We start from the raw sequence: 14,555 nt of genomic DNA on the forward strand, positions 1-14,555 counted from the left end.
GGCCCTCCCTTCCCCCTCTTCTTTTAGTCCTCATCTCTTCTCAGCCCTAGTCCTCAGAGATGCCATTCCCAATCTATCAGACCAAGCCAACTACTGTGACTCCATCTTAACCTCTCTCCTTAGTGGGGATATGATACATACAGTTATCCACTGAATAACAAAATAGTGTTCAACAATGGACCACATATATGACTGTGGTCCCATAAGATTATAATGGACCATATATAGAAACCTGATGTATGGCATTTGATATTGACATTGCAGATCAAGTAGGGAAAATGATTGATATTCAGTAATTGTGCTGAAACATTTGGTTTTCCATATAAAAAAAATTAGGTTGGTGTAAAAGTAATCATAGTTTTTGCCATTACTTTAAAGGCAAAACCACAATTACTTCTGCACCAACCTAATATGTAAATAAAAATATGCAAAAATATTAATACCATCTAGGTTTGTGTAAGTACCCCATGATGTTTGCGTCATGATGAAATCGCCTGATGACACATTTCTCAAACTGTATCCCTGTTGTTAAATGATGCATGTCTGTATTTACTTGTTGTTTGATGAAGGTTTGTCTTCTGCTCTAGAGTGTAATCCTTGTGAGGGCAGGAAGTCCATCTGTTTTGTTCAACTCTGTATCCAGTGTGCTGTGATTGTTGAATAAATGGCTGAGCAAAGCAATGAGTTGTCCAGGATGCTCAAAGACCCCCTGAAATCTATTCACAGGCCCCAAGTTATACTTCAGTTAGAGGTATCACCCACTCCCTTCTGCCCCTTTAAGCTCTTTGTGTTTGCCAATATGAATGGGTGGGAGAAAACACAGCTAATCTCTCTCATCTTTAGTGACCAGATCAAGGAGAAGCTTTGGAAGTACCTAGGAGGCAATGTAGACCTTTCTAGCTAGTAGAGCTGCTTTCAGGTGGAGCTGGCTGTCTCATAATGTAGTGATCTCACTGCCACTGTACCTTTGCTTGTCCTGGGTGTGAGTCCTGGATTCCACTCCTAGAAATGCCAGTCGCACTTCAAGATTTGATCTCACAGGACCCAGAATCTCCAGGACCTGTTTGTGATATGAGCCTTATAACTTGTCTTGCAACAGTCTCCTTAATGATGCTGATGGCAACGTTTCACATTGAGCAAACATTGAATCATTTCATTCACTCATTCAACAAGTACATTCTTCTCTGTGCCAATCACAGGAGATACACAGGGATAAATAAGACAGGGTCCCAGTCCTCCCAGGTTGCAGGCTGCAGAGGGACATAGTCATGCAAACAGACAGTGAAAATTCAGTGTGATTAATTCCAGGATTTTCATAGAACCCAGAGGCATAAAAGCACAGAGAAGGCACTGAACACTGTAAAGGGATTCAGGAGGACTGCCTGGAGGAGGAATGACTTGAGCTGCACCTTGAAGGAGAGTAGAAGTTAGCCAAGCAAACCTGAAGTGGAAAAATGGGAAACAGCATTCCAGGTGGAGCAAACAGTCAAAGCACAGCCATGAAGGTGGTAAAGAGCGTGTTGTGTTCTGGGCGCTGAAAGGCATCAGCGAAAAGGTGGGAGGATGTGTGACTTTGAGGGCTCCTTCGGGTAGCCATAGTGGAGATGGCATGCAGGAGCCAAGAGAGAGAGAAAAACCAGTCAGGAGAGAGACTGAGACAGAGGCGGATGGTGGCAGTGAGGCCTAGAGAACCAGTCAGACCCAGGGAATGTTACGGGGGAATTCTTACAGGAAGCAGGTGATGGAGAAGAAGGAGGTTGTCCAAGTTTCTGGTTTGAGGGTGGTTCCCTTCTTGGGAAGAGACATGCACTTGGGGAGGGATGACAGGTTGTCATTGCAAGCTCTGGAACTGAGAGCAGCAGGCCATGAACCACGTGCCCAGCATGAGCACCTTTGTGCATCCATGAAAACAACCTTCAGGAGAAAGCACCAAGACATTGTCCTCAGTGCTTTGCAGGGAGGGGTCACCTAATCCTCATATCAACGCTCTGTGTAGGAATTGCTCCTAACTTCACTTTTCACCTGAGGAAGCTGTGGCACAGAGAGGCTAAGTAACTTGCCAGAGATCACACAGTCAGCCAAATGCAGAGCTGGGAGGTGAGCTTGGGCAGTTTTGTTGCCACAGTTTATGTGCTGTGATAATTCTACATGCATACCTGCATGGAAACAAACAGACTGAATGTGGCGTCATGCATTAGCAGAGGCCCATCGCCGCCCAAGTGAGTTGGCCCAGAGGAACAGTGGAAAATGGAAGGCCCCTCGCTGTATATGGCCAGCAGATGTGATGACATTTTGTTAATGTAGAGTTGTGAACATTCTGAGGTCTCACATCCAAATTCTGCGTCTCTTTAAAAATGAGCTCTGGTGACACCAGGCTGACATACCTGCATGACATCAGACTTCCTGCCTTGGCAGGAGGGAAAGGGTAGTGCTGCTTTCTTTCAATGAGATTTGCACTGCCTATTGTGCCCCAGTCTCCATCATTCCCTATTTCTCTTCACCTGGCCCACCTCGCTCCCTCATGTGCACCTCTGTCCAGCCCCTGTAGGTATTTGAGTTTGCAGCCCCGGAACTCAGAACCTCTCTGGCACTAAAATTATTTGGATCTGTTCTATCTCAACAGCTCTGTGAAGGAGATAGTATTATCATACACCCATTTTACTAGTAAGGACACTGAAGCTTATAGAGTAGAAAAGACATGTTTAAAGCCTTAAATCTCCTAAGTCTGGCCTGGAGACAGAACCCATGTCTCTTAACATCTAACCCTCTATGGGGAGGTTAGAGGCCCAGGATAGGACCTCAAGCCAGAGACGAAACCTCTCCCCAAGGCCCAGCCAGGTACTTTTTCCCCTGATTCTGTTTCTTCATCCTTCAGGCACTGCAAGGAAGCCAGATTCCTTTCCCTGCTGCCTTTAGCTCCCCCACTCACCCCCGCATTGATCTCCAGCTTTACGAGGGTGACAGGCCATACCTTTTAATTGCATTATTACATCTTTATGGTCTACTCATTGAGCAGGTCTCCTCCGCTGGGCAGCCAGGCACTGGAATTTATATGCGGAACTGAAACGTTTATTGGAATCATATTGATAAAGGCATACTGTGAAAAGGCCTGCGGCTTTTAAGAAGAGACTGGGGTTCTCAGGAGACAGGGGAGAAGGCAGGTCAGCATACTCCCAAGGAAAGAGTTGGTCACTTGTGAGAGATGAGGGCAGGGCCTCCCCTCATGCCCTTGCCAACCCTTAAATATTTCCTCTTTCATCTGCCTGTTAGCAGCTGGGTAGGAAAGAAAAAAACGCCTGGAAAAGGCACACAGAAAGGGACTAGGAGATTTCTGAAGAGGAGCAGGATTCCAGGTTCATGGACTAGTTGGGAAGGCAAACACAGGGATTGCCCCTGTTGACATGAGGGAGGGCCCTTCAGGTAGAGGCTTGGTGTGAACAAAACATACAGCAGGGGCCATGAAAGGCCATAATGGACTTTACTTGGAGCAGGATCTACAGGGAACATACCTGGTTTGCTTGACAACTCCATGTGACTGTCGTGCAGGCATCTCAAACAGAGTGTGCCCCAAATGGAACCGATCCTCCTCATTCTATTAGCAGGTGTATCCATTACAGGTAATGACAAATCCACCCTCCCAGGTGCTCAGGGAACCTTGGAGTCACCTTTATCTCTTCCCTTTTTTCCACTGCCCACCTTCCACTCCATTACAACCACTGTGGACTCTACTTTCAAAATATTCTGTGACTTCAAGCTGCCCTTGCATTGCCACCGTTTCTGCCATGGTTGGAGGCCCCATTACCTTTCCTCCGATTCTTTCAGGAGCCATGGAATAAAATTTTGGTTCATTTGTCTTCTTCTCCACAAGATCTTCCCTGATAACCCTATCTCAAATCACAATCTCTGCCATACACTATAGTCTGTTGCTTGACCCTGATTCACTTGGCTTCGTAGAACTTTTCTCTATCAAATGTGATATGTAATTTATTATTACTATTATCTGTCTCTCCCACTACAATATAAGTATCTTAAAGGCAGAACCTTTTATCTTTTATTCTCTGCCCTAGCTCACATCTCCAGCACCAAGGACAGTGTCCAGCGCATAGTAGGTGCTATATAAATATATAAAGAGACAGGTTGTCTGTCTCACTGCAGCCTCGAACTCCTGGGCTGAAGCAATTCTCCTGCCTCAGTTTCTTGAGTAGCTGGGACTACAGGCATGCACCATCATGCCCGGTTAATTTTTAAACTTTTTGTACAGATGGGATCTCACTATGTTGCCCAGGCTGGTCTCAAACTCCTTGCCTCAAGTTATTCTTTCACCTCAGCCTCCCAAAGTGCTGGGGTTACAGGTGCAAGCCGCCATGCCTGGCCATAAATATTTGTTTAATGAGTTCAAGAATGGATTTGATTGGAGCCGGGTCCTGCGGTGGGGGTAAGAGAGATCTTCCATGTTGCTCTGGGAGCTGGAGCATGTATCCTGAACTCTGATTTCCACCCGGCATGAAACTATATGTTAGCAGAGTCCTTACCCACGTCTAAGGCAATCAGCATGCCTTCCCGGAGCTCCGAATTAGTAATATCACGCGCCATGGAGTCAACCCTAAATGGAGAATTTAGAAGAGGAATAGCTCTGGGGTTAATTTGAATGTATTTCCATGTCTCAAAATCAGCACATTGTAGGAAAAAGGAATCTGCTTAGCATAGTAAATGGCATTTGATGCGTAGCCTCTTTCTTTAAGTACGATCTGGGTAGTCTGTCTTCTTGATTTTGAGATGATTGTGGTACCCAGTTGAAGGGTGATTCGATGTTAATTGGTGGCAACTAATTAGACCCAGTTTGTGAACTCTCCCGGGCTATAAGCCATGGATGCTTTGGCTCAATGTTATAACAATCACTGTCCTTCTTTAAAATGGTTCTCTCTTTGATGAGAAACACTGGCATGTGGCTAAATGAACCTCCAGAGATCTCTCCTAAAAAGGGGCAGAATGGATGGTATTTTAGGGTTGAGATCCCAAGTTGGAATGGCCGGATTACAAAGTTTAGGCCAGATGTCTCTGGGTTCAAATCCTGGCTTAGCCACTCATTAGCTGTGTGACCTTGGGCAAGTCCTTGACCAGGCTGGGCTTTAGTTTCTTCATCTGTGTAATAGTAGGTTACAGTTCTATTCCCAAAGTTCTTGGGAAGCTTACGTTAAACAACCAGAGAAGGGGAGATTGAGTGCCTTTTATTTAGCAGTAACTGTGGCTAAGTATATCCCAGGTGCTTCATAGGGACATTTGAAGATTCCCAAAAAGTATCTGTTAGGTGGGTATCTGAACGCATGAGTTATTGTTGAGTGAATGAGTGAATGGATGCAATTCAGAGATTATAGGAATGGACCATGTGTCCAACGAAGAAGATGGCAGGACTCGGTATTAAAAGCATGAAGACTATTCATGAAAAATTCCAAAGTTTCAGAACTTGAAGTGGTCTCTAAAAGCCTTCTCATTTTGAAGGCAAGTAGAATCAAGGCCTAGAGAGGGGAAAGTGATGGGGCCAAGGACACACAGTGAGTGGAGGACAGAGTTGAGGTCGGAACTACTGTGCCCTCTACCCACAATGTCCCCAACTCAGCCTCTTCACAGGTGCACATGGGAGAGAGAGGGGCAGAGTCTAGAACTATGGTTCAAACATTGGGCGGGGAAAATAAACAACACCAGGGACTCCTTCTCAGCATCCACTACAGACCTGGGAACTCCCCACAGTAGAAGATGAACGACAGACCTCATGGGCATCAAGGAGATGCAAGAAAAGGAAAGCACCATAATTAATAACCATAAGCAATAGATTGCATTGGGGTGAGCAGTAAGATGCCTATTGATCAAAGATGTAAACACAAATTGCTGTCAAGTGTCCCTTCAGCCATGGTCAATATGCTTCATAAACAAAGAATCCAAAAGCTATTCTTGATACTGGATATGTCTTAATCAGAGTGGCCAGGAGAGCTTGCATCCTTCAGAGATGTGGCTGCATTGTGAGCAATCTAGTATAGATGCTTTTTTTCATTCCTTCCTCCATTTGTTTATTTAACATATCCTAAATGCTTACTACATGCCAAGCTTCTTGGAGGCACTGGGATAGAGCAATGAACAGGAAGACAATCCTTGCCCTGATAGTGCTCACAAAATAGTCAAATAAAGGGGATGATTTCAGATGGTGATGAGGGCTGTGAAGAAAGTTACATAAGGGTAGGGGGATAGAGAGTAAGGAGATGGTGTCTTGCTGAGATGAGGTGACTGAGGAAGGCCTCCCTGAGAGATGATGACATCTGTGCTAAGACACCAATGAATCAAAGGAGCCAACCTCATGATCCAGAGTGAAGGGTGCTCCAGGGAGAGGGAAAAGTCCTGAGGTAGGAATGAGCATGGGATGTTGGAGGAACAAAAAGGAGGCTAGAGGAGAGTAGAGTGGCAGGAGATGAGGGTCAGAGAGGTGAGCAGGGACCAGGTCGTGCAGTCACATCTTCCAGGTTAAGGAGGTGGATTTGATCTAAGTGATGAGGCCATTAGAGAAGGACCAGCTGTCCCCTTTCTGTATGAGTACCTCAGCGGTGAAGCATTCACCTAGAGTAAGGGACGGGCTCCTGGTTGGAGTCCTGCAGGCACGGCCTGGGCTGAGCAGGAGAACTTGGGCAAGCTCCTCCCCACGGTGCGGCCTCCATTTCCTTATTCACAACATGCAGGACTTGGGCTCATGAATCCCCAGCTCTATCATTCCGGCCTTTTTTTTTTTTTTTTTTTCAAGAAGATGAGGTACAAGTATGCCATCTCAACATGCCATTCATTCACATGTGGGAAAACCCTGGCCACTGGGTCGCAAGGCTCTAGTGACCACATGCATGGGTGGCAGGGAACCACACTGAGTGCAGGAAGCCCGGCAGAAAATCCAAGGAGCATCCAAGGGCATCCTTGAGTTCAAGGTCACCTCCTCACTCAGGCCTGGGTGTCCTGCTGTTTGACCTCCATGTAGCTCAGAGGCCCATGTGACCTGGGAAAGCTGGTTTGACTCATTACCCTTTGAGGTCTAAACTATGGATTCCAGGCCCGTACAGACCTATAGCACTCTGAAGATACAGGTTCCTCTGGGCGATGTAGAGTAAAAAGCTCCTTCCTCAGTTCCTATGTCCATGGGATGAGGGAGGCAGTGATTACAGTAGAGAGGAGGAAAAGCACGATTCTGAAAAGTGCTTGCTTGAGAAGGGCTCCACTTGCAAATGCAGGTCCTCGGCCCATGTGTCTGCAGGTCCATGCCGGGAAGTGTGGGTGCACACCCGTGTGGGGCTTCCCAGGTGTGTGTGTGAGCGTGAATGTAAGTACCAAGCAGGCAGGAGCTGTATTCCATTCCATTCACTGCCGATTCCCTAGCACCTGGCGCGTGGTGAGTAATCAATAAACATTTGTAGAGTGAATGAATAAATGTGTGCTCATGTGTAAAAGTTAAAGTTATCTGTTTTCTAACTTGACAATCTGTTATTTGAGCTTTCTGTCCAGGAAATACATTGAGAAAATACTTGGCATCACCATCTACACCCACCGTTTCTTTTTTTTATTTATTTTTAAATCTTTATCGACGAACAACGTGCGTGAGGGAAAGCATAGACATCGCTGTGCACGTCTTGATGAATTTTCACAAAATGAACTCCCACGTAATCGGCACCCAGATTAAGAATCAGAATGTTCCCAGCGCCCAGTTCAGTTACTATTCTTCATGGATAGCCATTATTCTGTCCTCTCGCAACACAGACTAGTTCTGCCTGCCTTTGCACTTTATGTAAACTCAATTGCACAACAGATACTTGTGTGTGTTTTCTCCTTTCACTCAATATTATGTTTGTGAAAATCAGCCACGTTTCGCAGGGAAGTTATAGACTGCTCATTTTCATTCTTATGCAGCAGGAGTTGGTAAATTTGTTCTGGAAAGGGCCAATTCTGCTGTTGTAGTACAAAAGCTGCCATCAACAATATATAAATGAATGAACCCGGCTGTGTCTGATAAAACTTTATTTACAAAACAGGAGGTGGCTGGATTTGGCCACTGGCTGGATTTGCCAAGCCTGTCATACGGTACACCTTACTGGGAATATGGCATAATGTATCCACTTAACTGTTGATGGACATTTGGGTAGTTCTCAGTTTCAGGGATTAGAGGAGTGCACCCAGAACATTCTCACACATGTCTTTCAGTGTACATATGCCGTCATTTTTGTCGGGTATGTACCCAATGTGGGATCTCTGGGTTATGGTGTTGGCACCTGTTCAGGTTTAGGAGTTACTGTCAAACAAACAATTACAACACTGCTGGTTCTTAATTAGGTGAGCTTTTGTGTTTTCACATGGTGCAACTGTTCCCTTTACTTTGTGCTGTCCTGCTGGTTGGTACCTTGCACTGCTTGTTACTGTCACCAGGAACTGCCCTCAGAAGTTGCAACTTCATCAGAGGCATGCAGGGAGGGCAGCCACCAGCTCTTGAAACATGGCTGATCCTTAATGCAGCCTGGAATCAAGGTACAGGCAACTGGATAACTCAAAGGAGTCAACTGTGATGAGAGGTTATTTACAAGTAAACTCTTCTCTTTGATAGTCACTTCACCTTCCATTGCCTTTACCACAGCAACCCACCTTGCATGGCAAGCAACGGGGGCCTTCCAGATAAAATGAAAGACTGGGTCTTTACTAGTTCTGCTTGGAAATAGCCACTTATTTCTGTCTGGGCTTTCAGCCCAGAAAGCCAACTGGTATGACTTTGGGTTTTTGTAAGTACCAGTCATCAGCATACCTGTACCATGGTAGATAGCACCATGCAACATGATGGCTGAACAAGCACACACCTGAGTTCAAAGTATGCCTGTATCATAACTTCCTCTGGCTTCAGGCATGTTATTTAACCTTTCTGTGATTCAACTGCTGTGCATCATTTCATCTAATCCCTCCAGCGACGATATTGAAGAAGGTACTATCATTATCCTCACTTTAGAGATCAGGAAACTGAGGCTTAGAGATGTCAAGGTCTTGCTTGAGTACATACCCACGCCTGCATCCTGAAATCTAACTTTAGAGACTATCTGTGGCTCTTAAGCACTGGTTCCAATTATGCAGCCAAATAGTTTCCTCTGGAAAAGTCACCGTTTTGTGTTTTTAGAGTCCTGAGTTTGGCTAATCAGGAACAATCTCCTTTTCTTGGAGAAATAATTCAATGTTGGATGCAGTCTTATGGAAAAAGTGACTTCCCTCCAAATTCTTGTAATGAGACAGTTCTCGCCGAGGACAAAATACTGAGGTCTTTTGAGGAGATGGCACCTCTTAGTCAGTGGAGATATGCAATTTTTTTTTTTTTCAGCAAAGAATCTGCTGTTTTAAATTTCCAACAAATGGCTTACTGTTTAAATACTGGAAAGGAGTGGGCTTTTAGTACCATGGGTCATCTCTGGGCTGGTGAATCCACCAATTTTGAGCATCAAGTCAGCCAGAAGTGAAACTGGTGTTTTCAAATGTATTTCCACTTCTCAGATATAAACTTCTTTTTGGAAAAATTAAAATTACATGATCCATTATTAAGTATAAGAGGCAAAGCGCTGGTGATCTTTCCTCCATCAGTGGATCATGATTTGCCTGATAATGTTTCATTTAGTCAATAAGTGTGTAAGCCTAGCACATTTATTGGTATCACTTAGCAAACAGGCCCATGGTGTTTACCTGTGAAAGTGGACAGGTAGATTTCTAGCTGAGTGGTTCATGAATTCACCTGGTTTAAAAACTATCAGGAAAGGCTGGGCTTAAAGTTCCACCAAAAAATTGCCCTAGGCTCAGGACCTGTTCTTTGAACACCATCAGGCATATAGGAGGCCATTTACATCCAAGATGGGGTAAAAACCAAGATGGTACCCTACAGAGTAAAAACCAAGATGGCACCCTACAGAGTAAAAACCAAGATGGCGCCTTATGGGCTGGGCACGGTGGCTCAAGGCTGTAATCCCAGCACTTTGGGAGGACGAGACGGGTGGATCACGAGGTCAGGAGATCGAGACCATCCTGGCTAACACGGGGAAACCCCGTCTCTACTAAAAAATACAAAAAATTAGCCAGGTGAGATGGCGGGTGCCTGTAGTCCCAGCTACTCGGGAGGCTGAGGCAGGAGAATGGCGTAAACCCGGGAGGCGGAGCTTGCAGTGAGCCGAGATCGCGCCACTGCACTCCAGCCTGGGCGACAGAGCGAGACTCCGTCTCAAAGATGGCGCCTTACAGAGTAAAATCCAAGATGGTCCCTACAGAACCAAAGGTGGCCATTTGCACCCATGGGGTACTGAGTTTGGGAGTGGCAGGACATAAAGTAACTTGGAGGCTAAGCCCACAGTTCTGGAAGGGCCAGAAACTGTACAGAGTGACCTATGTATCCTGGAACACCAAATGACCCCAGTGCTGAGACCCTGAGCCCCAAAATACTGGATTGTCCCATCAGAGATCCCACAGAGGGAAAGATGCCCAACTTCCTAGCCAGCATGAGTATGGATGGTGAAGGGTAGATTTTAAGCAGGACCACTGAGGCATGAGAGAATTCCTGTTTCCACTTGCCATTTTCCAGCTGGGACATTGTTAAACACCCCTTTCTGTTAATTAAGCGTTTCCAAGAGGCTTAGGCTAGATTGCTGGCACGAAGTGAGCAAATCCTGGCTGACCTGTCTTGTAGGTACTTGGAGGTGTGTGAGGGAAAGGGGCAGGAATGCGTGGCACAGGCAAAGTGACAACACAGTCCAAGAAACAAATTGCCCCCTTGGGAGCAGAGAGACACTTGCTCCAATGATCGACGTTGGAAAACCAAAGGTACTCATCCACATCTGGCCTCGGCCTGGCTGCAGACATAACCTGGAGAAAGCAATTCACACTGATTTTTCTCAGCCCTGAGATCCACCTTCAGCCTGGGATCCAGGCCTTCAGTAATGAGCAGCCCAGGCGAATGAGGTTTGGAGTCGAAATCCATCTGAGGCCTCTCTCCCTGCCAACGTCTACAGCTTAATAATTGCTTCCTCGCTCCTGCTACATTCAGGTTCAAGAGGAGCGTGAGCCCCTCCAGCAGCATTATGCAAATAGGGCCCACTCCGTTCCGGCGGCATATAGAATATGTAAATTTATGGCGGTGGCGGAGGCTGTTTAAGACAGAAGATTTCTCAATGATGAAATTAGATTTTCTGGAAAGAGGCTTCCGAGGACCTGTCTCCGTTCCTCTGCCTCGTGCTGTGCTGTAGCCACCAAACCGGGGCTCTGGGAAATAATTAACCGAATTACAGTCTCAAGCCTCTTTAAAAAAAATAAAGAAGGAAAGAAATAGACCAGGTTTCACGAGGCCACAACAAATTCCTACTTTACAGAATGTGTAAACAGGAAGGGAGGCTGAGTGGGAGGGAGGGAGGCTGGTGTGGAGCATGGGCTCTGGTTAGCAGGAGGCATTAATGCAGAGCAGAGAGGCTATAGCGTCACCCTGGCCTTCACACCTGGCCCTGCAGAGCCTCCAAGCAGGGGGATAAGGATGGGAGAGTGAACAGAACCATGGGTCCTGGTGACTGCCTCACCTCTAATGCTGCAGCTCTGATCTGCTTCCTATGCCTGCCTTTTCATGAATTTGATAGAAGGAAGTATTGATGTCATTTCAAAAATTGCAAAATTAGCAATCTAGACCAGAGGTTCTCAAACTCCAACATGCATCAGACTTACCAGGAGGGCTTGTGAAGCACAGATTACTGGATCCCGCTCCCAGAGTCTCAGAATGAGTCCATTCAGGGAGGGCTCAAGAATTTGCATATCCAACAAGTTCCCCGGTGACAGCAAATGCTGCCGGCCCAGGCAACACACGTTGAGAACCATGGCCCTAGAGTACTGCTTTCATTTGACAGATGGGGGAAATTGAGCCCCAAAGAATTAGGTGGTTTGCCAAAAAAAAGGCACACGGTGGAGTCAAGGCCGGGGTACGGATCTACCTCTTTCCACTATTATCGTCTTTGGTCATTGTCATCGTCATCACTACTGTCACTGTCATTTGCTAAGACCTTTCTACGTGCTAGGCACTGTGCTAGGCACATGTGTGCCTTACTTCATTTAGCCTTTACTGCAGTTCTACATGAGAGCTGCTACTATGATCCCCACGAGGATCCTGAGGTTCAACTTCAAATTGCTTCACGTCTTGAGCCTCAAGCTTTTTATTTGTAAAATGGGGAGTTCTCATCCTTCAGAACACTGGGAGGACTCAATGAGATTTTACACTTTATGTGCTCAGCACAGAGCCCAGCACATGGAAAAGACTCAGTTATTAGATATTATAGTAATTATTATTATCTGTCAAGTTGTGAGGATTAGGAAACAGAGTGAGGTTGTGAAGTGAGATTAAGGATTAAAAATATAAAGATCTTCATTTCAGTGGCTAGTCCTAAACTCACCTGCTGTAAGACTGGGCAGGGTGGTGTCACCCACCTTCTCTAAGGTCCAGTTTTTGTGAAAAAGTGCAGGGGGGCAACTTGAAGGTCCCAGGATACTTTCAGCTGTAAAATTCTCTGATTCCATAATTCCAAGATTGGGATAATTTCTCCCCCTCCCCACGTTGCCCCAGTGTGGATACTGTCCCTCCTCTCCTGGGCTGTTACCCAGCATCCTCCTGGGCTCCTTGCCTCTGGTCTCAACCCAGCCAATCCACTAGTCTAAAATTCCCAAATGGCAACCTGATTCTGTGCTCTTCCACTGAAACTTTCCGTAGCTCACTACCTCTCTGCTTTCAGTCGAGTCCGACCATCTCAGCTTGGCAGTTGAACTCCTTCATGACCTGGTTCCTCTAAGCCCTTCATCTGCCTCTCCCTCTTCTACTCTATTTTCCAATAATACATGGAAGTACCTTTTACCCTCTGTGTGACACTATACTATTTCCTGCCTCCCTACTCTGGTTATTGGACCTTCTGCCTCATAGTCCATCCCTGCTTTTCTTCTCTCCCTCTGCAAACTAACTATTTGACCTTCACTGCTCATCTCAGATATTTTGTGCCCTGAAAAGGCTTCCCTCTCTTATCTTCCTCCTGTCTGCAACCCCAGGTTGGATAAAGTATTTTATCTGAGCTGCCTATAGGCATCTCATTCTAGGGCTTAATAGTTTACATGGTAGTAGTCTACTGACATTTCTGTCTTGCCCAATGGACAGTGACTAGTTTAAAGGAAGAGACAAGGTTATTCGTCAAGCTTTTTTGGAAATTTCCTGGCTTGTTGCTTGTTTGATCTGCTGTCTGTAAGTCCCATGAGTGCAGGGGCCTTATATATTTTGTTTGCCACTGTCATTGCAGTACTTATCACCATGCCTGGCACATAGTGCATGTTCAATCCTTGAATTAATAAATCTGAAATCCCTGCCCATTTTCCTAGATTTCTTACTAATCGTTATATCCCTACTGCCTAGCAAAATGTCTGGCATGGAAGTGCTCCAGAAATATTTGCTGAATGAACAAATATGTGAATAAAATGAATGACTTCACATATAACTGTATCAGTCAGCTGTTGCTGTGTAACAAACAGCCACTAAATCTCCATTGCCTACAAAAATAAGCATTATTTCTCATCTAGCTTTATTCTGCAAGTAACTGGGGCAGCCCTGAGCAGCAGGTGGTGCCTGGCTTGACTCTGCATGTCTGTCAGCCTCTGTGTATGAGCAGGTTAGCCAGAACATGCTTCTTTCATGGCAGGGACAGAGATGCAAAAGAAAATGTGGCAACCTGCAAGGTTTCTTAAGATCTCATCCCAGAACTAGCACACTGACCCTTCCACTTGTATTCCATTGGCCAAAACAAACCACGTGATCATGCCCAATGTGCAGGATCACCCTGTAGGAGGAGAGGTTGCAAAGTCACATGGCAAAAGGCATGGATAAAGGGAGAGTGAAGAATTGGGGTCAATAATTTAATTCACTCCAATGACCAATCGTAGCATCCAGCCCAGAGAGCTTATAGCACATGGTGACCAATCTCTATGACCACCTAGACAAAGTGACCCTGTGTGGACCACCCCCCACCCTGCCCTAAGTGGCCCTTCCTTGTTCAAAACTCTAGAATATCTTTGTACTTCCTGCATATTACACTCTCCTTCATCCCCCACCCTGAAGTTTTCAGTGATTTTCTGAAGCCCTTATTAAACAATCTCTAGATCTCAGCCCATGGTATTGGTGCACTGGGGCATGTCAGAAGTGTCCCCTCAGCCTGTACTGATGCACAGAACTTCCTCCTCCCCATCCTTCTCCCGCCCCACGGTGTATGTTGCGAGGGTCCCCCGATGTTTAATGCATGAGCTCCACATCCTCCCAGCAGCCGCTGCAGACAGATTCTCTCAGCATGGGAATGGCCATGAAATCAGATGACTGTACAGGAAGCAGCTCCTCACCCCTCCCCAATTGTTGTGATGCTGCCCTGCTTCAACTCACTTCCAGTTTTGTAATCTCTTTTATTAATGTGCCAGAGGCAGAGAAAAATGCATTTGTAATTTCTCCTTAATGG

At 45.9% G+C, this 14,555-nt stretch overlaps 1 protein-coding gene across 1 annotated transcript; it reads right to left on the reverse strand.

The window, feature by feature from the left end:
* Window positions 1–627: 627 nt before the first annotated feature.
* LOC111525380 lies at window positions 628–11,116 on the reverse strand. The gene is made up of 2 exons (XM_023190760.1): window positions 10,873–11,116; window positions 628–716 (listed from the first exon to the last, which is right to left on the reverse strand). Exons 1-2 carry the CDS (start codon window positions 11,114–11,116, stop codon window positions 628–630), a joined length of 333 nt encoding a protein of 110 aa, XP_023046528.1.
* Window positions 11,117–14,555: the final 3,439 nt, after the last annotated feature.

Source organism: Piliocolobus tephrosceles, chromosome 19 (genome assembly GCF_002776525.5).
Source record: "Piliocolobus tephrosceles isolate RC106 chromosome 19, ASM277652v3, whole genome shotgun sequence".
NCBI classification, from domain to species: domain Eukaryota; kingdom Metazoa; phylum Chordata; class Mammalia; order Primates; family Cercopithecidae; genus Piliocolobus; species Piliocolobus tephrosceles.

Excerpts from the sequence above, each read along its gene's own strand:
- LOC111525380 (XM_023190760.1), bottom strand. The coding sequence starts at position 11,116 with ATGCTGCTGGAGGGGCTCACGCTCCTCTTGAACCTGAATGTAGCAGGA. Across the intron at positions 717-10,872 it reads CAGCCAGGCCGAGGCCAGAT|ATTTCAGGGGGTCTTTGAGC; the intron begins GTGGATGAGTAC and ends GCCTGTGAATAG.